This window comes from Hyla sarda, chromosome 9 (assembly GCF_029499605.1).
Source record: "Hyla sarda isolate aHylSar1 chromosome 9, aHylSar1.hap1, whole genome shotgun sequence".
NCBI lineage: Eukaryota > Metazoa > Chordata > Amphibia > Anura > Hylidae > Hyla > Hyla sarda.
This window is the reverse complement of record NC_079197.1, coordinates 65,999,033-66,021,110: the sequence shown is the minus strand read 5'-3', so window position 1 is coordinate 66,021,110 and position 22,078 is coordinate 65,999,033. Positions and strand designations below refer to the sequence as shown.

Genomic DNA, 22,078 nt, shown 5'->3' with positions numbered 1-22,078 from the left:
GGCACAACAAAGGGTGCTGTCTGAGGTCTCTCCAATGTCATTATCCACAAAAAAAGTAACTTATCCTGGTAGCTTTAGCATAGTGCAGGTTTTGTGGCACCATAGAGACTGGATGGTGTGGATATTGTTCCCATATGCTTAGGCTAATAGGAGCGTGATCTGACCATCTTATTGTGTGAATTGTAGAACGGTTAACCAAGGGCAGCAGCCCATGAAGTCATGTCCAGATGTCAGAGTAAACAGACCAGACACCCCCTGGTCTTTTAACCACAGTAGTGGAGGCAACATCTGCCACACAGTTAGGTTGAAGTCTCCAACCACAATGTTATGACCCCTTGAGATACCTTTCAATTTAGTCAACAAACTTTAAGGAGTTGGCATTGACATTTTTTAGGCGCATATAAAACAGGAATAGTGTACAAAACAGTGTTTCTGAAGCAAATCATGATAATATAACGTCCCCCATTATCCACCTCCATATGATAAAGGGCAAAGGCTTATGAATCTCTAAAGGCATTAGCCACTCCTCTCTTGGAAGAGGTAAGAGCTTGAAAAATTTGCGGCCGCCAATTATGAGTCAACCAGGCTTTCTCAGTCGCAACCTGGTGAGTTTCTAGAAAACAGAATGTTTGCATATTGTTGAACCTCTCTCCAAAGCATAGAACATTTAATTGAATTGAATGTTTAATTGAATTGATCCCCTTAACCTTCATGGATTCAGTTTTAACCTGTTAAGGAAGGCAGGCGTATCCATATGCCCCTGTTTTAAAGTCCTTAAGGACTGAGGGCGTATGGATACGCCCGTGGGAATTCCGGTCCCCGACGCTAGCCAAAGGATAGGGGATAAGATGTCACATCGCCGGGGTCCCGCTGCTGGGGACTCCGGGGATCGCCGCTGCGGCACCCCGCTATCATTACTGCACAGAGCGAGTTCGCTCTGTGCGTAATGACGGGCGATACAGGGGCCGGAGCAGCGTCACGTCAGGGCTCCGCCCTTCATGACATCACGGCCCGTCCCCTTAATGCAAGTCTATGGCAGGGGGCGTGACGACCGCCACGCCCCCTCCCATAGACTTGTATTGACGGGGGTGGGCCGTGACGTAACGATGCTCCGGCCCCTGTATTGCCCATCATTATGTGCAGAGCGATCTCGCTCTGCGCAGTAATGATAGCGTGGTGCTGCAGCAGCGATCCCCGGGGTCCCCAGCAGCGGGACCCTGGCGATCTGACATCTTATCCCCTATCCTTTGGATAGGGGATAAGATGTCTAGGGGCGGAGTACCCCTTTAAGGTGAAAAAGGTCTCAGTCCTTAAGGGGTTAAACACCATCACCACCATAAGATCATTAAATATTGGATGGGCTGTACTACAAGGAAACAGACCGAACCCTCGTTCTCTCAAAACCATAAGGGAAATAAAACAAAAATAACAAAACAGAACATAGGTGAGTATTCACTGGAGTCGGCACTCAATCGTTGATGCCAAACCATTCAAGACAAGAGACTGATCATAGGAACAGGTAACGGTCTTATGGCATTTTCTTTTTGCCACGGATAACTGCAATCCACTCCTCTGGAACCTTCTCAGGGGAATGTCCAGTAGAAGGCTGCGGAGGGCTTTGAGGAAAGGTGAGATGACAATCTAAGTAAAGGCGTTATAGCTCCTCAGGTGAAGACGCAATGTATTTAACACCATTGTGCATGATTATTAACTTGGTGGGGAATACCCACATAATGAGATGCCATTGTCCTGTAGCACTTAAGCCTGTGGGACAAACTCTCAACGCCTTTCAAGGGTCGCAGCAGAGAGATCCGTGAACAACTGTGTCCCTGTAAATCTTTCTGGCAGCAGAGTTTGATTCCACACTTTGACCATGAGTCGATCTTTAATATGAAAAAAATGATGCAGACTATAACATCCTGCCACAGTAGTAGGTGGCATGTTTTTGGGCTTAGGCAGATGAGGAGCCCTATCCAGGAAGCGATCCATGGTAGATGAAGGTAGCAAGGGACCTAGGAAATCAGTAATAAAGGATTGCAGGTCCTCAGTTTTGACCGCCTCTGGCATGCCCCTAAAGCGAACCTTTTTGTGCAGGATCCTGTCCAGGTCGGCTATTTTCCAGCCAATTGCAGAGACTTCTTGTTTAAGGGAATTGGTAATGTCCACTATCTCATTCTCACAAGTAAGCTGTTCAGGCTACTAAGGAGGGAATCTCTTGCTTTATGTTACTCACAGCTGAGCATAGAGCTTGGCGGGGGGGGGGGGGGGGGTTCCCCAAGAGGAAGCAAACCAGCTTCTCTGTTATAGGACCTCAAGAGGCCATGTTAGTGCAGTGACCTGCTGGTAGCCCAGAGACAGACACCTGCAGAAGTGAGTTAGAGGCCTGCTGATTGCGTACCTGCTCTCCAGAGCCCGGAGGGGTAGGTCAGTTCTTTGGTGCTACAGTAGTTGAGCCCGGTTATCCGGAGGTAGCCCTATACACCCTGGAGTTTAAGAAGGTGGTGAGGCACTGCCGTAGCAGGTGAGGCAGGGCTGCTTGCAATGGCAGGTCCAGCCAGCGTGCTGAAATGAGAACAAGCTTCGCTATCTTGGGAAGTTTCTGCAGCCGCAAAGAAGGGAGTGAGCCTCATAGGGCCGCTCTTCACTTTTTTTTCTGAGACATGGTAGGTGGAGAGGCAGTTGGGGTAGCTCCTAGGCAAGATTTGCCCTGTGTAGAGAGGGTTTTATGCAACAAGTTTTGGTGCAACATTGAAATCTGCAGAAAGTACCTTTCCTGCATTCCAAAATGAGTGATTACTCAGGGCACGTATACAGTTTCTATAGGGGAAGATTGCTCTGTTTCTGCTCTGATTGCTTGTTAGGGGTCCCCTGGTGTAAGCAGCCCCCTGATCACCAGCCACACAAGTTTAGAGGCTTGTTAGGCTGCTGATTTTGGGCTGGCTCTTTAAGGGTTATTAGCTTGTTCAAAGTGTACTAAGATTGCGTCCTGCTCCTTAAACTCATAAGGACAAGCCCATTTTGGCCTTGAGGACACAACCAATTTCAATTTTTGCATTTTGGTTTTTTTCCTCCTTGCCTTTTAAGAGGCATTACACTTTCATTTTTCCACCTACAGACCCATATGAGGGCTTGTTTTTTGCTTGACCAAAAAACTGCAATTCTGGCATTGTTTTTTCTTTTTCAGCATTTAAGTGGAATAAATAATATTATATTTTAATTGTTTGGAAATGCCCGCATGCTACAATATTTTTTGTTGTTTAGTTTACACTTAAATATCCTCCAGGGGACTTGCATATGCAATTGCTTGTATAGAACACTCCGATTTTAATTAAATATTTTCCTTTTTTGTTTTGTTAAAACCCTAGTCCTGCTACACTCTGTAAAATTGCATGCAGATCTTTTTACTAAAAAAAATACATTGGACTAAAATACAGCCACCTTTAGAAGTAGAACCTTTTCATGTTTTTAAAACCGAGATAATAAAGGTGCGGAAAGGTATCTATAACGAGGGGGCATCACCTGCGCCCAGAGAGAAAAAAAGGGTTCTACACAGCACAAAAAAGATGTTACTGTAAGAGCAGTGAGAAGAGAATTGTCTTAACTAAAATAACTTTTAAAGCAGTTTTTACATAATTTTACATTCATACTATAAAAAATATTTTAGAATGGCATGGGGGAGCTTTCAAAATAAAGAAACCATACTCTCTTGTTCCAGTTCCCCACAGTTGATGTTATGACTGTTCCTGGTACCCTCTGCTCTCAGCTGCTATGTTTTCATGTCTGTAGAAAATTCTTTCTCAGCCAGTTACTGGCTGGGGCAGGTCAACACTGCATAACAGGAAGCAGGCAAGAGCAGTGGGAACTGGAATATTAGGACAGCAAATGCCAGTATTCTGTGCTAGGGAGTATATTTTTTTTTAATTTTTTGATGGTACCCACACTCAATTTTGTAACATTTTATCTACCCCCCCCCCCCCCCCCAAAAAAAAAAAAAACTTACTTTACGGTCTTGTGTTCCATACATTGACAATTATTCATTAAATTATTTCAACACTTTTCAAAAACACTGTTTTTTTTTTTCCTTTAGACCTTGAAGCTCAGCTGTTTGAAACTCTTATTCAACTGTTTGTCTCATCATCATTGAGTATTAAAGTAAGTTTTCATGTGCAATTTTTTATATCTTACATTAGGATTCTTCATGTAGCTGGGCTGCTCTTAATAGAGGTGGTATCCAACAGTTGGTGGGTACAGTGCTGGGAAAAGCCTATTTATTTTTTGCTTTTCTTGCCTGTTAGTAAACCAAACCATTTCTAATGTGTAAATGTGGCTGTTGAACTGTTTTTTTCTGTAAACTTTTTATAACCTTCCTTTGGCTTAATACACATGACCTACATTTTATCAGAAATCATATCATCATAAAAAACTAGAATTTCAGTATTGTGCCACCACCCCATAGACATGGATCCTGTCAAGCTGCATAATCCTAAAGATAGCTTTATCAGTGGAGACATTTTTTTTATATTACATCTTGGCGTGGTGGAGGAATGCTTACAGCATGAAGAGGGAATGGCATCTATTTTGCTAAATGAATCACTGTCATAAGTTTACATCTCACTGGTCCAACCCCTGAAATCCGCTGCGAGTTGTAACTCTGAAGTGTGCAGCAGGTCTCAGAACTGAGATCTGGTGCAAACTAAACTTTTGACATGTCTGATCAACATCTCAAGTTTATTCAAAAGACACTAATGCTTTAACCTCTTCAAGACGCAGGGAGTGTGCATACGGCCTGCATCCTGAGTCCTTAAGGACCTAAGGCGCATGGATACGCCCGTGGGAATTCCGGTCCCCACCGCTAGCCGGTCGGGGACCGGACCGGGATGACTACTGATACTTAAGATATCCCCGGTCCCCCTAAAGGGATAGGAATTAGGTGGCAGGGGTGCCACCCCTCCTATCCTTGCTATTGGTCGTCAAGAAGCGACGACAAATAGCTGGACGGGGGGGGGTTAAAGTTTGGTTCTGCCCACTAACGGTAATCCTGGCAGAACTGGGGAACTGTAGCGTGACCGGCGGTGGAGGTCCCTTTCCTGACCGGTGGCGGCGATGACATGGGGCTCCCTCGTGCGGCTCCCTGGTGAAAACTACGGAAGCCGGCGAGTAGTTGCCTAGCAATATCTGGGGGGGGGGGGGGCTAAAGTTTGGAGACCACTATACAGTGGTCTCTAAACTGTAGCCCTCCAGATGTTGCAAAACTACAATTCTCAGCATGCCCAGACAGCCGTTTGGGCATGCTGGGATTTGTAGTTTTGCAAGATTTAGAGGGTTACAGTTTTGAGATCATTGTGCTGTGGTCTCTAAACTGTGGCCCTCCATATCTTGCAAAAGTACAACTCCCAGCATGCCCACACACCAGTTTCCTGTCTGGGCATGCTGGGATTTGTAGTTTTGCAACATCTGGAGGGCCACAGTTTGGAGATCACTGTGCAGTGGTCTCTAAACTGTAGCCCTCCAGATGTAGCAAAACTGCAAATCCCAGCTTGCCCTTTGGCGTTCAGTACATGCTGGGAGTTGTAGTTTTGAAACAGCTGGAGGCACCCTGGTTGGAAAATAGTTAGGTAACACAACCTAACTGAAGGTTTTCCAACCAGTGTGCCTCCAGCTGTTGCAAAAGTAGTTTTGCAACAGCTGGAGGTTTGCCCCCCAATGTGAATGTACAGGGTACAGTCACATGGGCAGGTTTACAGTAAGTTTCCTGCTTCAAGTTTGAGCTGCGGCAAATTTTCTGCCGCGGCGCAAACTCCTAGCGGGAAACTCACTTTAAACCCGTCAGTGAGAATGTACCCTAAAAACACTACACTACACTAACACATAATAAAGGGTAAAACACTACATATACACCCCCTTACACTGTCCCCCCCAATAAAAATAAAAAACATTGTACGGCAGTGTTTCCAAAACGGAGCCTCCAGCTGTTGCAAAACAACAACTCCCAGCATTTCCGGACAGCCTGACTGTCCAGGCATGCTGGGAGTTCAGCAACAGCTGGAGGCACCCTGTTTGGGAATCACTGGCGTAGAATATCCCTATGTCCACCCCTATGCAATCTCTATTTTAGTCCTCAAATGCGCATGGTGCTCTCTCACTTCGGAGCACTGTCGTATTTCAAGGAAACTGTTTAGGGCCACATATGGGGTATTTCCGTACTCTGGAAAAATTTAGTTAAATATTTGGGCGGCTTTTTCTCCTTTTACCCCTTATGAAAAGGAAAAGTTGGGGTCTACATCAGCCGGTTAGTGTAAAAAACATTTCTTTTTTACACTAACATGCTGGTGTTGCCCCATACTTTTTATTTTCACAAGAGGTAAAAGGAAAAAAAGACCCCCAAAATTTGAACCGCAATTTCGGAAATACCCCATATGTGGGCGTAAAATGCTCTGCGGACGCACAACAAGGCTCAGGAGTGAGAGCGCACTATGAACATTTGAGGCCTAAATTGGTGATTTGCAAAGGGGTGGCTGATTTTACAGCGGTTCTGACATAAACGCAAAAAAATAAATACCCACATGTGACCCCATTTTGGAAACTACACCCCTCACGGAATGTAACAAGGTGTACAGTGAGCCTTAACACCCTACAGGTGTTTGACAGATTTTCATTAAATTTGGACGTGAAAATGAAAAATTTTATTTTCTTCACTAAAATGCTGGTGTTATCCCAAATTTTTCATTTTCACAAGGGGTAATAGGAAAAAAAGCCCCCCAAAATTTGTAACCCAATTTTTTCTGAGTATGTAAATACCCCATGTGTGGAGGTAAAGTGCTCTGCAGCAAAATACAATGCTCAGAAGAGAAGGACCGCCATTGGGCTTTTGGAGAGAGAATGTGTCTGGAATTGAAGGCCATGTACATTTACAAAGCCCCCATGGTGCCAGAACAGTGGACCCCCTCCACATGTGACCCAAATTTTGAAACTACACCCCTCACGTAATGTAATAAGGGGTACAAGTGAGCATTTACGCCCCACAGGGGTCTGACAGATTTTTTTGAACAGTCGTTCGTAAAAAGGAAAAATGTAATTTTTCATTTGCACAGTCCACTGTTCCAAAGATCTGTCAAACGCCAGTGGGGTGTAAATGCTCACTGCACCCCTTATTACATTCTGTGAGGGGTTTAGTTTCCAAAATGGGGTCACATGTGGGGGGGGGTTCCACTGTTCTGGCACCATGGGGGGCTTTGTAAACGCACATGGCCCCCGACTTCTATTCCAACCAAATTCTGTCTTCAAAAGCTCAATGGCGCTCCTCCTCTTCTGAGTATTGTAGTGTGCCAGCAGAGCACTTTACATACACACATTGGATATTTCCATACTCAGAAGAAATGGGGTTACAAATTTTTGGTGTCATTTTCTCCTATTACCCCTTGTAAAAATGTAAATTTGGGGGAAAACCAGCATTTTAGTGAAAACATTTTTTTTTTTTCATTTACACATCCGACTTAAACAACAAGTCATCAAACACCTGTGAGGTGTTAAGGCTCACTGTACCCCTTGTTGCGTTCCTTGAGGGGTGTAGATTCCAAAATAGTATGCCTTGTGGGGTTTTTTTTGTTGCTGTTCTGGCACCATAGGGGCTTCCTGAATGTGACATGCCCTCCAAAAACCATTTCAGCAAAATTCGCTTTTCAAAAGCCAAATGTGACTCCTTCTCTTCTGAGCATTGTAGTGCGCCAGCAGAGCACTTGACGTCCACACTTGGGGTATTTCCATACTCAGAAGACATGGGGTTACAAATTTTGGGGGGCATTTTGTCCGATTATCCGTTGTAAAAATTTAAAATTTGGGGGAAAACTAGCATTTTAGTGAAAAAAATAATAATTTACACATCCAAATTTATCAAAAAGTTGTGAAACACCTGTGGGGTGTTAAGGCTCACTGGACCCGCTGTTACGTGCCTTGAGGGGTTTAGTTTCCAAAATAGTATGCCGTGCGTATTTTTTTTGCTGTTCTGACACCATAGGGGCTTCCTAAATGTGACATGCCCCACAAAAACCATTTCAGAAAAACTCACTCTCCAAAATCCCATTGTCGCTCCTTCCCTTCTGAGCCCTCTACTTCGCCCCCCGAACACTTGACATACACATATGAGGTATTTCCTTACTCGAGAGAAATTAGGTTACACATTTTAGGAAGATTTTTCTCCTTTTACCCCTTGTAAAAATTCAAAAACTGGGTCTACAAGAACATGCCAGTGGAAAAAATGAAGATTTTGAATTTTCTCCTTCTATTTGCTGCTATTCCTGTGAAACAATGTGTCTGGAATTGAAGGCCATGTACATTTACAAAGCCCCCATGGTGCCAGAACAGTGGACCCCCTCCACATGTGACCCAAATTTTGAAACTACACCCCTCACGTAATGTAATAAGGGGTACAGTGAGCATTTACGCTCCACAGGGGTCTGACAGATTTTTTTGAACAGTCGTTCGTAAAAAGGAAAAATGTAATTTTTCATTTGCACAGTCCACTGTTCCAAAGATCTGTCAAATGCCAGTGGGGTGTAAATGCTCACTGCACCCCTTATTACATTCTGTGAGGGGTTTTAGTTTTCCAAAATGGGGTCACATGTGGGAGGGGTCCATTTTTCTGGCATCATGGGAGGTTTGTAAATGTACATGGCCCCCGACTTCAATTCCAGCAAAATTCTATCTCCAAAAGTCCAATGGCACTCCTTCTGTTCTGAGACCTGTAGTGCGCCAGCAGAGCACTTAACGTCCACATATGGGGCCTTTTCTTAATCAGGATAAATTGGGCTTCAAATTTTGGGGTCCATTTTATCCTATTATTCCTTGTGAAAACGAAAAATTTGGGGTAACACCATAATGTTAAAAATCTAATTTTCCATTTTCACGTCCAACTTCAACGCAAAATTGTCCAACACCTGTGTGGTGTTAAGGCTCACTATACCCCGTGTTACATTCCTTGAGGGGTGTAGTTTCCAAAATAGTATGCCATGTGTTTTTTTTTTTTGTTTTTTTTTGCTGTTCTGGCACCATGGGGGCTTCCTAAATGCAACATGGCCTCCAAAAACCATGACAGCAAAATTTGTTTACAAAAATCCTACTGTTGCTCTTTCCCTCTTGAGCCATGTTGTGAGCCCACAGAGCACTTTATGTCAACATATGAGATATTTACCTACTCGAGAGAAATTGGGCTACAGATTTGGGTGGGCGATTTCTCCTTTTACCACTTTTAAAAATGAAAAAAATGGGGCTACAAGAACATTTGTAATAAAGTGTAATAAACGCAGATTTCGATTTTTCTCCTCCACTTTGTTGCAATTCTTGTGAAACACCTTAAAGGTTAACACACTTTTTGAATGTCATTTTGAAAACTACACACAGTTTCTATAATGGGGTCATTTATGGAGTATTTCTCACAGAAAGGCCCCTCAAATCGAGTTCAATCTTAACTGGTCCTTGAAGAATTCAGATTTTGAAATTTTCGTGAAAATTTTGAAAATTGCTGCTATAACTTGAAGCCTTCTAATGTCTTCAAAAAGTTAAAATAGATCAATTTTATGATGGCAACATAAAGGAGACATATTGTGTTTTTGAATCAATATAAAATGTATTTGGAATATCCATTTTCCTTACAAGCAGAGAGTTTCAAAGTTAGAAAAATTGAAAATTTTTGAAATTTTCATGGAATTTTTGCATTTTTCACCAAGAAAAGATGCAAGTAACGACAAAAATTTGCCGCTGTTAAAGTAGAATATGTCACGAAAAAACAATCTTGGACTCAGAATAATCAGTAAAAGCATCCCAGTAATCATTAAAAGCATAAAGTGACAGTGGTCAGAATTGCAAAAAAAAAGGCTCAGTCCTTAAGGTGAAAAAGGGCTCAGTCCTTAAGGGGTTAAATGATACCATGGTGGGATGGTACAATTTGATAAAATAGTATGCTAAACTTTTTCTTTAGCAGTAATGCAATTAAAAATTATTCATATTATGCTAATATTTTAGGGTTTGTAGGATGCTGTCGTAATGTTTGTGTTGCAGCCATGGCAGTATACATCTCCATTATACAGTTATTTTGGACAAGCAAAAATTTTTTTTTTTCTTTTGAGATTAAAATGTATGTTTTGGGCAGCTATTTTTCCTGGTCAAAGTTTACTTATAATTAAATGTATTTGGGTGGCTATGTGTATGTATATACAGTAATGTATATACAGTAATATATATATATATATATATATATATATATATATATATATATATATATTGATAGATAGATAAAAAGAAAAGCTTGAGCAAGATCCTGGAGAGGATTGAAACGTTGCTGCTGTTTTCACCTTTTTTGAATAAATTTCACTTTTTTCATACCATTGAGTGCTGCAATGAATTATATATAGATAGATATTGTCAGCAGCAAAATCCAGGTGGAGGGTGCGCGCATGTATGGGAATTTGGTTAACAGCTCCAACATGATAGCCAAAGGATAAATGCAGCACATCAGGCAAATCTCTACAAAATGTGGTGGTTTATTCCATAGTGCAGAGTCAATGTTTCAGTGGCCTACCTGGAAAAGGTAGGCTGCAGCCACTGAAATGTTGTCTTTGCACTATAGAATAAACCACCACCTTTTGATGAGATTCGCCTTATGTACTGCATTTATTCTTTGGCTAAGCTATATATGAGAACAAAATGGCGCAGCACGAAGATATCCAAAAAGCAATCAGCTGTAGGGAAAACCCAGGATTTTTATTCCCAAAAATATACAAATGTTTTAACCAATGTATCTTACAAATATACTTGTAGGGGGAATTCATCATTTATGGTCTAATCTCTATGCAGGTTTAGAACACAAATGTTGCGGTGATTTTGAAGTGTGTGGGACACTTTTGTAGGGCTGGTGGGAGTTAACACTGAGTTTTGTGTGTACAAGGCCATGTGCAACAAATTTCTAAAGCAGCCTACAATGTGGTTATGATTCTAAAATGCTATAAACGAAAAGTCGCACAGTAACTGGCTGCAATAATTTGTGAGACTATTTTAGACCAAAACAGGGTACACAGTTTGAGTTCCCCCTATCATGGTATTATCTACATTATATAAAAAGTTTTTGCAAACAACAGGTACATTTAATTACTAGATTACATATACGTGTGCTTCTAAACATGTTATATTAACAAATAGTAAAATTAGAGAAGGAGGTGGAATGCCCACCTGCTCGTGTAATTTGTTGTGACACTGATAGTGTGAGCTAGGGATCGACCAATTATCGGTCGACATTCACGATTTTGGGCCTTATCGGTATCGGCAATTACCTTGTCGATAATCCGATAATGCCCCACCACACCGCCCTGGCCCCATTGCCTCCCCATCCCCAGTTTTATAATTACCTGTTCCCGGGGGCCGGGGTCCACGGTACTTCTGGCTCCTGCTGCATCCTGCGTCCTCAACGCGACGTCACCGTCTGTGCGCACAGTGACAGCTCAGGAGGACGCCACTGGAGCCAGATGTAGAGTGGGCCCTGAGAACAGGTTATTATAAAACTGGGGATGGGGGAGGCAATGTGGTCGGGGCGGCGCGGTGGGGGGGGGGGGTACCGTGCGGCGGTGGGGGGGCGCGGTGCAGTGCGGTCGCGGTGATAGGACTCAGGAGAACCCCCGGACAGGCAGGGGGAGAGAAGCGGGTGGCGGCGGCCTATGGCACCGCAAAAGCCGATGCAGTTCATTGATTTAAAGCACCCGCTTTAAATCAATGATCAGCAGCAGTGTTGGGGGGGGGGGGATAAATAGCCAATAACTTATACCGGAATATCGGTATAAGTTATCGGTAGAGATGAGCGAATTTACAGTAAATTTGATTCGTCACGAACTTCTCGGCTCGGCAGTTGATGACTTATCCTGCATAAATTAGTTCAGCTTTCAGGTGCTCCGGTGGGCTGGAAAAGGTGGATACAGTCCTAGGAAAGAGTCTCCTAGGACTGTATCCACCTTTTCCAGCCCACGGGAGCACCTGAAAGCTGAACTAATTTATGCAGGATAAGGCATCAACTGCCGAGCCAAGAAGTTCGTGACAAATCGAATTTACTGTAAATTCGCTCATCTCTAGTTATCGGCCCTAACCTCCACAGATTATCGGTATCGGCCCTAAAAAATCCATATTGGTCGATCCCTAGTGTGAGCTAAACGGCACCTGTGCAAGCTAAGCAGTCAGAAGGAACTATGGGTAATCACTAGTCACATGGGTGCATTCTCAGGCTGTCAGCTATCACATGATCCGTCAGCAATCACATGAACCATTACCATTTATTCCACAGACTCTCTCACCCTGCAACTGTGGGATACACAGCACCAGATACAGCAATTGCCTTCGGCAGTGAGAACTACTAACATTTAAGGTAGAACTCTTTCACTAAAGACCAACTGTAAAACAAGATTCATGCATCAAACGCACAGGATATGTTGAGAAAAGGCCATGTTAAAAAAAAAAAAGTTATAAAGCCAAGCATATGTAAAAGATATAGAATATATTAGCATCCTATGGTGTCCTACAAACTCTCTGGTTTGTAGGACACCCACTCCAATCCAGATTCAGGGAAGTGAATCTCAACAGGGGACCAAAGTAAATCTACAGGCAAATTGTGAACACATCTGCAGCACTGACCCCCAAAGCGAACTATTGAAGTGTGTGAATATATATATATATAGTGGGGTACATATATCCCAACCAGCGAGACAGCACCAGTCACAAGGTCTTATATAATGCAGGCTTAAGTCTTTAACTGACTGGTGCTGTATCTCTGGTTGGGTTGTATGGACTATAGCTTTGGCAAGCTATTGGATACTTTTGCACAGTACTAGAGGTGATCCAGTGCTGATTCCTCTTTGGGACCTATCGCCACCCTTCCCAGAAACGATGGGTTCGTGTTTAAATGAATGAAGGTCCACAATAGGGATGAACTTGAACTTGAATAAACTTTACTGAAGTACTTGCGGTACATCCAATTAACAGCAACAGTCTCAGTAATACAGTCTCTATACAGCTCAGCAATGATTGACAGATGCTGCGGACCGTTGACTTATCCAAGGGTTAATAGAATTAGGAGTTGTGCAGAGATCCGTCCGGATTTAGGGGTCTATTTAGGTCCGGTGATCCCGCGAAGTTAACAGGGATTAAGATAACTCACAGTTCTGTATGGATGGCCGTTGCCGCAAGGCTTGGGCCTGGTCCCTGCTGAAGATAGCTGCGCAGATCCTCCTCTATCAGCAGCCCACGAGGAAAGAGACAGCTTAATGGCCGCCGCTCCCTTATATGGGCAGGGCCATTTTGGATTGGTCCGTGTCAGCTGTCACTCACGGTTACAATGCATGGTGGGAGAACACGTCACTGGGACCTCCTAAGGTCCTAAAGCAAAACCATAGAGTTTACCCGATCACATGACCTGCAGGTCCTGTTACGCTTCAAACAGGTAGATAATTCACTATATACACTTTTTATACTTATAACTGTATAAGTATCAAATAAAACTATTATATATCTAGTGGCTAAGTGAGAGGTGACCAGGGGAAAACTAGAAAAGAGGGACCCCAACGTCCTAGGGACTCTGACTATGGGGACCTCTACACAGGTAACGTATAGGATACGGTACCGGGACACCACATATATATATATATAGAGAGAGAGAGAGAGAGATAGAGATATATATATATATATATATAAGTCCAACAGGAAGCATGAGGTGGCACTCCAGCAATTTCAAGATAAAGAAGGTTCTTTTACTCACCCATAGTGCTACGTTTCGACCCTCTCAATGGAGTCTTTATCAAGACTCCATTGAGATAAAGACTCCATTGAGAGGGTCAAAACGTAGCACTATGGGTGAATAAAAGAACCTTTTTTATCTTGAAATTGCTGGAGTGCCGCCTCATTCTTCCTGTTGGACTTTCTTGTTTGATGCACCTTTGGTCAAGGTTGGAGCCGGCTGAGCACCCGCAGATTTACACTATAGGGCTTGAAGCCCCTACATGGTGCTCCTTCATTACTATTTTCATATATATATATATATATATATATATATATATATATATATATATATATATAAATAAATAAAAGAGTGCTTCAGCTCACCCCAGGTGCGCACGGACGGGGCCTTGGACCTTGCCCGCAACAGATTAGAACAAAGGAAAGGAGTCCAGCGTCCAAAACTCTGAGGATAACGTTTATTTCACCAGATGGCACATACAGGAACACAAGTACAGTGACGCATTTTGACCTTAGAATACACCTTAGACCTCAGTATACAAAGAAAAATACTCAGTAACCTCTGGAGAAATACAGGCTGTGCTTATAAAAGACTGGTTGTTTCAAGAAGCATAATACAAAGATTCTAACAATACTTCAACAAAAATTAGCTACATGGTCTAGTTGCCAGAAAGAAGCATGTGAAAATGAATGTCAAGATGAATGCAGCATGTTATCAGAAAATCCTCTCAATTTGCTTTCTTCTGCATGAAAGCTGTGCATGGTACGCTCTTGGACTTTCCAGAGCAGCAATGACCCTAAGCACAAGACCAAGTTGACCCACCAGTGGTTTTAACTGAAAAAGGTGAAGGCTCTGGAGTCTCCTTACCTTAATATCATTGAGCCACTCTGAGGAGATCACAAATGTGCAGTCCCCAGGACTGGCGCATAGCAATATTTGGCAATATTTAAAAGGGACCAAAAAGTGACCCGAGAATTATAGGCTGGCCAAGTTAACCTTTTGTTGTATCTAAATTGTTTAAAAGAGATGCTTTTTTGGAGTATCTTAATGACCATAAATGTATGACTCCATATTCACATAGGTTTTATGAGGCAGTGAGCTCAAAATTGGACAATGGTGAATCACTGGATGTCGTTTATCGTTATTTTTCCAAAGCATTTAATACAGTGCAACATAAACGGTTGGTACAGGAAATGTGTGCTTGGGCTTGGTGAGAATGTGTGTGTGTGGGTCAGTACCTGGCTCAGTGATAGGAAACAGAGGGTGGTTATGAATGGTACATACTCTGAGTGGGTGACTGTTACTAGTGGTATACCACAAAAGAGTTTCTCAAATTCCCATTCAGGCTCTTGCCCTCCTGGGACTAATTTCCCAAACTCGGGAACCCTAGTTGTTCAAATTTAACTTTTGATTTATTTAAAATATTCCAAAATTAGTGAGAAAATAAAACTATAATGTGAATTAAAACTACAGTCATTAGGTCAGTCGGGGGTTAATACTGTATTTATCCCCCTATATACTTCATATCCGAGCTGGATATATAATTTCTAAACCGGATTTCACGTATATGTGTATTATTTTCAGTGGTGACCTAATAGCTATGTATAAAAATATCGGGGTAGTACAGATATATTTCCCATGACCTGTTCATACTCAGTACTGAATTTATAACAAGGGGCATCCTGTACCTTTAAAGGAAACAAGGCTTCTAATCCAGCAGAGACCAAGGTTCTTAGTGTAAGAGCAGTGGGACTATGGAACACTCTGCCAGAAGCAATGGTCATGGTGAACTTTGTGTCGAGAAGGAATTTTTTCCCTGGTATAGGGCAATTGGTGTCAGTCTCATAAGGGTTTTCCCTTCCTCTGGATCAATATAGTAGGGACACAATATCGATATTGGTTGAACTTGATGCACTATGGTCTTTTTTTTTTCCACCTTATGAACTTTGAAACACCTATTTTATTAAGAAAAGCCAAGGTCTGGTATGCCCTATACAGTATGTATATTTGAAATAGTCTCCCACCCTCCCCTGAAAATGTATTTGGCACGGCTTTTAACACAGATCTCCATTGATCCGTAGTCTCTAATCCAACCTCCTGCTTCCATTTAGAATAAGCACTCACCGGATGTATTGCATGATATTTAGTTAACAAAAGTTTGTATAGCTTAAAAATAAATCCTGAAGATTGCCCAGCTTGAACCACAATATCCAAGGCGAGGTCTTTAATAACTTTGAGTGAGAATATCCTCTGTTGCTCAAAGGGAAGACTCAAATGAGGGCTTGATATAACAAAAGTTAAATATAAGGAACAACTGTCAGAGGACAGAGGACATAAATACACCTCTATCCCTTACTGGAATAGATGTAAAGCATAACTTCTATCCTTTGTGAATAAAACACTTGAACCAAAGGAAAGCAAGGGTTAAAAACCCAGCAGGACAGTTTCTGGTGCTTTTCTTAACCTCTTAAGGACGCAGGGCATACCTGTATGCCCTGCGCCCGGTCCCGGAGTTTAAAACGGGGTCATGCCGTGACCCCGCATGACACCGGGTCGGTCCCGGCTGTGAATGATAGCCGGGACCCTGGGCTAATAGCGCGCGTCACCAGTGGCGTACCAAGGGGGGGCGGCCCGCCCCAGGTGCCACTCACAAGGGGGGGTGCCAGGGGCGGTCTGACCCGCCGCCGCCGCTACTGACAGCGGTGCCTTCTCCTGTATGCACGATACACGCACATACAGGAGAAGGCGTCCCCTCTGTGTGAGCCGCATCTGCAGCTTACACAGAGGAGACGTGACCTCCGCCCCACCTCACCCCCCCCCCCCCCACCCCACGCAGCACGCAGTCACTTATCCGGTGCCTGTACTGTGGAGGGGAGAAGACGCGGGCCCCTGCTGCTGAGGAGATCGCTGCGTGGGATATCAGGTGAGCATCCTTCCCCCCCCCCCCTCAACTCTGCATATGCCTATGGGGGAGAGGGGGGAGGGATTACTCTGCATATGCCTATGGGGGAGAGGGGGGAGGGATTACTCTTCATATACCTATGGGGAAGAAGGGGGGGTTACTCTGCATATACCTATGGGGAAGAAGGGGGGGTTACTCTGCATACCCCAATGGGGAAGATGGGGGGGGGTTACTCTGCATATACCTATGGGGAAGATGGGGGGGTTACTATGCATATACCTATGGGGAAGATGTTGGGGGTTACTCTGCATATACCTATGGGGAAGAGGGGGGGGGGGTTACTCTGCATATACCTATGGGGAAGAGGGGGGGGTTACTCTGCATATACCTATGGGGAAGAGGGGGGATGTAACTGCATATAGCTATAGGAAAGGGGGGGATGTAACTGCATATACCTTTGGGAAAGAGGGGGGGTGTAACTGCATATACCTTTGGGAAAGAGGGAGGGGTAACTGCATATACCTATGGGAAAGGGAAGGTAACACTGCATATACCTATGGGAAAGATAGGGGGGTGGTTACTCTGCCTATACCAATGGGGAAGATGGGGGGGGGGAACTCTGCCTATACCAATGCTTATGACCGCGAGCATCGGAGCGGTACACACATCATACACGGCAGGTTCCGGCAGCTATCAGCAGCTGGGGACCCGCCGGTAATGGCCGACATCCGCGACTTCGCAGATGTACGCCATTAACCCTTCAGATGCCGTGATCAGTACAGATCGCGGCAATGCGCATGTTAAAATAGATGATCGGATCACCCACCGCGCTGCCGCGCTGAGATCGAGCAGACCATAGCAGGAGAAAACCAATAATACTGATCAGTCCTATGCATAGCACTGAACAGTATTAGCAATCAAATGATTTCTCTAGATAGTCCCCTATGGGGACATAAAAAGTGTAATAAAAATTAAAAGTAAAAAAAAAAGGGAAAAATCCCCTCCCCCAATACAAATTTTCATTGTCAGTTTTTCCCATTTTTACCCCCAAAAAGCGTCATTTGTTTTTTATAAACATATTTGGTATCGCCGCGTGTGTAAATGTCCGAACAATCAAAATATGTTAATGATCCCGTACGGTGAACGGCGTAAAGGTAAAAAATAAAAATAAAAAGTCCAAAAATGCAGATTTTTGGTCACATTGTATTCCAAAATAAATTAATAAAAAATTATTTAAAGGTTTTATATATGCAAATGTGGTATCGATAAAAAGTACAGATGACGGCGCAAAAAATGGGCCCTCTTACCGTACTATATACGGAAAAATGTAAAAGTTATAGGTGGTCAAAATAGGGTGATTTTAGATTACTGATTTTGTACAAAAAGTTTTAGATTTTTTTTAAGCGGTACAAAAAATTTTAAGTATCTAGCCATGGGTATCATTTTAATCATATTGACCCACAGAATAAAGAACAAATGTCATTTTTACCCTAAATTGTACAGTGTGAAAACGAAACCCTCCAAAATGTGCAAAATTGTGGTTTTCATTAAAATTTCCTCCCTAAAAAAATATATTTTTGTGTTCGCCGTACATTTTATGGTAAAATGAGATGTTTCATTACAAAGTACAATTGGTCATGCAAAAAACAAGCCCTTATATGGGTCTGTGGATGGAAATATAAAAGTTATCAATTTTAGAAGGTGAAGAGGGAAAAAAACGCAAAAATAAAATTGGCCTGGTCCTTAACCTCTTCAGGACATAGGGCGTATGGATACGCCCTGCATTCCGAGTCCTTAAGGACAGAGGGCGTATCCATACGCCCGTGGGAATTCCGGTCCCCACAGCTAGCCGGTTGGGGACCGGAGCCGGATGACTGCTGAAATCGTTCAGCAGGCATCGCGGCATATCGCCCAGGGGGGTCATTATGCCCCCCCATGTCGACGATGGCCGCAGATCGCTGGACAATTCAGTCCAGCGATCTGCGGCGATTCCGGGTCAATCGGGTCTCCAGTGACCCGGATTTACTGGCTGATCGGGGCCGTCAGAGACAGCCCCGAACAGCCATAGCCTGCAGGGGTGAGGTGGCACTGGTGCCACCTCACGTTCGCCCTGATTCGTCGTCCGGTTTACCGGCCGACCAATCAGGGCGCCTGCTGGGGGTGTCACTCCCGCAACCCGCTCCGCCCCTCTTCCGGAGGACGTGAGCGGGTGCGGGACGTGGACCCCGGGAGCTGGGGAAACCGATCCCCAGCGTCAATGTTGGGATCGGGGCCCCAGGAGCGATGGCGGCGGCGAGGGAATGACCTGCAGCGTGGATCGTTGGTGGTGAGTGACAGCCTCCTGCTGTTGCTTAGCAACAGCTCCCAGCATGCAAAAAGGGCATGCTGGAAGCTGTAGTTTTGCAACAGCTGGAGGCACATTTTTTCTATGGAAAAGTGTACCTTCAGCTGTTGTATAACTACAACTCCCAGCTTGCACAAACAGCTAAAGTGCATGCTGGGAGTTGTAGTGGTGCATCTGCTGGTTGCATAACTACAACTCCCAGCATGCCCGTTGGCTGTCGGTGACTGCTGAGGGTTGTAGTTTTGCAACAGCTGAAGGCACAATAGTTACATAGTTAGTTACATAGTTAGTATGGTTGAAAAAAGACATACGTCCATCAAGTCCAACCAGGGAATTGAAGTGAAGGGTGTAAGGGGATAAGGGAAAGGGATGTAGTTTTATAATTCTGCATAAGCATTAATGTTATTTTGTTCCAGGAATGTATCTAACCCTGTTTTAAAGCTGTTAATTGTTCCTGCTGTGACCAGTTCCTGAGGTAGACCGTTCCATAAATTCACAATCCTCACGGTAAAGAAGGCGTGTCGCCCCTTGAGACTAAACCTTTTCTTCTCCAGACGGAGGGAGTGCCCCCTCGTCCTTTGGGGGGGTTTAACCTGGAACAGTTTTTTCTCCATATTTTTTGTATTGGCCATTTATATACTTATATACGTTTATCATATCCCCCCTTAAACATCTCTTCTCAAGACTAAACAATTGTAACTCCTTTAATCGCTCCTCATAGCTAAGATGTTCCATGCCCCATATTAGTTTAGTCGCGCGTCTCTGCACCCTTTCCAACTCCGCAGTGTCCCTTTTATGAACAGGCGACCAAAACAGAACAGCATATTCCAGGTGAGGCCGTACCAATGCTTTATAAAGGGGGAGTATTATGTCCCTGTCCCTCGAGTCCATGCCTCTTTTTATACATGACAATATCCTGCCGGCTTTGGAAGCAGCAGCCTGACATTGCATGCTATTCTGTAATCTGTGATCTTTAAGTACAATGGTTGTGACACTCAGAGTTTTTCTTTTTTTACCTAACTCAGTGTTTCACGACCGGTGTGCCTCCAGCTGTTGCAAACTACAACTCTCAGCAGTCACCGTACACCATGCACCGTACATGCTGGGAGTTGTAGTTTTGCAACAGCTGGAGGCACACTGGTTGTGAAACACTGAGTTAGGTCACAAACTCTGTGATACATAACCAGTGTGCCTACAGCTGTTGCAAAACTAAAACTCTTAGCATGTACAGTCTGTCAGCGCATGCTGGGAGTTGTAGTTTTGCAACAGCTGGATGTTACCCCCCCCCCCCCAATGTGAATGTACACATGGGTGGAGGTTTACAGCAAGTATCTGGCTGCAAGTTTGAGCTGTGGCAAATTTTCTGCCGCAGCTCAAACTGCCAGCGAGAAACTACTGTGAACCCCCGCCTGTGTGACTGTACCCTAAAAACACTACACTACAATAACACAAAATAAAATAAAAAGTAAAAAACACTACATATACACATACCCCTACACAGCCCCCCTCCCCAATAAAAATGAAAAACGTCTGGTACGCCACTGTTTCCAAAACGGAGCCTCCAGCTGTTGCAAAACAACAACTCCCAGTATTGTCGGACAGCCGTTGACTGTCCAGGCATGCTGGGAGGTTTGCAACAGCTGGAGGCACCCTGTTTGGGAATCACTGGCGTAGAATACCCCTATGTCCACCCCTATGCAAGTCCCTAATTTAGGCCTCAAATGCGCATGGCGCTCTCACTTTGGAGCCCTGTCGTATTTCAAGGCTACAGTTTAGGGTCACATATGGGGTATCGCCGTACTCGGGAGAAATTGTGTTACAAATTTTGGGGGCTATTTTCTGCTTTTACCCTTTTTAAAAATGTAAAATTTTTGGGAAAACAAGCATTTTAGGTAAAAAAAAAAGTTGCTAAACTGTGGGGTATAAAGGTTCACTTAACCCCTTGTTACGTTCCCCGAGGGGTCTAGTTTCCTAAATGGTATGCCATGTGGGTTTTTTTTTTTTTTTGCTGTACTGGCACCATAGGGGCTTCCTAAATGCGACATGCCCCCAGAGCAAAATTTGCTTCCAAAAAGCCAAATGTGACTACTCCTCTTCTGAGACCTGTAGTGCGCCAGCAGAGCACTTTTCACCCCCATATGGGGTGTTTTCTGAATTGGGAGAAATTGGGCTTCAAATTTTGAGGGGTATTTTCTTCTATTACCTTTTTTAAAAATGTAACATTTTTGGGAAAACAAGCATTTTAGGTAAAAATTATTTAGTTTTTTTACATTTGCAAAAGTCATGAAACACCTGTGGGGTATTAAGGCTCACTTTATCCCATGTTACATTCCCCGAGGGGTCTAGTTTCCAAAATGGTATGCCATGTGTTTTTTTTTTTTTTTTGCTTTTCTGGCACCATAGGGGCTTCCTAAATGCAACATGCCCCCTAAAAACCATTTCAGAAAAACGTAATCTCCAAAATCCCATTGTCGCTCCTTCCCTTCTGAGCCCTCTACTGCGCCTGCCGAACACTTTACATAGGCATATGAGGTATGTGCTTACTCGAGAGAAATAGGGCTACAAATACAATTTTCTCTTTTTACCACTTGCAAAAATTCAAAAATTGGGTCTACAAGAACATGAGTGTAAAAAATGAAGATTTTGAATTTTCTCCTTCACTTTGCTGCTATTCCTTTGAAATGTCATTTTGAATACTTTGGGGGGGGGGGGAGTTTTTATAATGGGGTCATTTATGGGGTATTTCTAATATGAAGACCCTTCAAATCCACTTCAAAACTGAACTGGTCCCTGAAAAATATCGAGTTTGAAAATTTTGTGAAAAATTGAAAAATTGCTGCTGAACTTTGAAGCCCTCTGGTGTCTTCCAAAAGTAAAAACTTGTCAATTTTATGATGCAAACATAAAGTAGACATATTGTATATGTGAATCAAAAAAAAAAATGTATTCGTAATATACATTTTCCTTGCAAGCAGAAAGCTTAAAAGTTAGAAAAATGCTAAATTTTCAAAATTTTCATCAAATTTACATATTTTTCACCAAGAAAGGATGCAAGTTACCATAAAAT

At 43.4% G+C, this 22,078-nt stretch overlaps 1 protein-coding gene across 4 annotated transcripts in view; it reads left to right on the top strand.

Annotated features, from left to right (window-relative positions):
* Window positions 1-22,078, top strand: part of CENPI (centromere protein I) — a 466,748-nt gene that overhangs the window by 365,791 nt on the left and 78,879 nt on the right. For all 4 annotated transcript variants that reach the window (XM_056540598.1, XM_056540599.1, XM_056540596.1 and 1 more), the window contains one exon: window positions 4,088-4,152. In XM_056540598.1, the coding sequence (XP_056396573.1) occupies window positions 4,088-4,152 (65 nt within the window). The remainder of the gene's footprint in view (window positions 1-4,087; window positions 4,153-22,078) is intronic.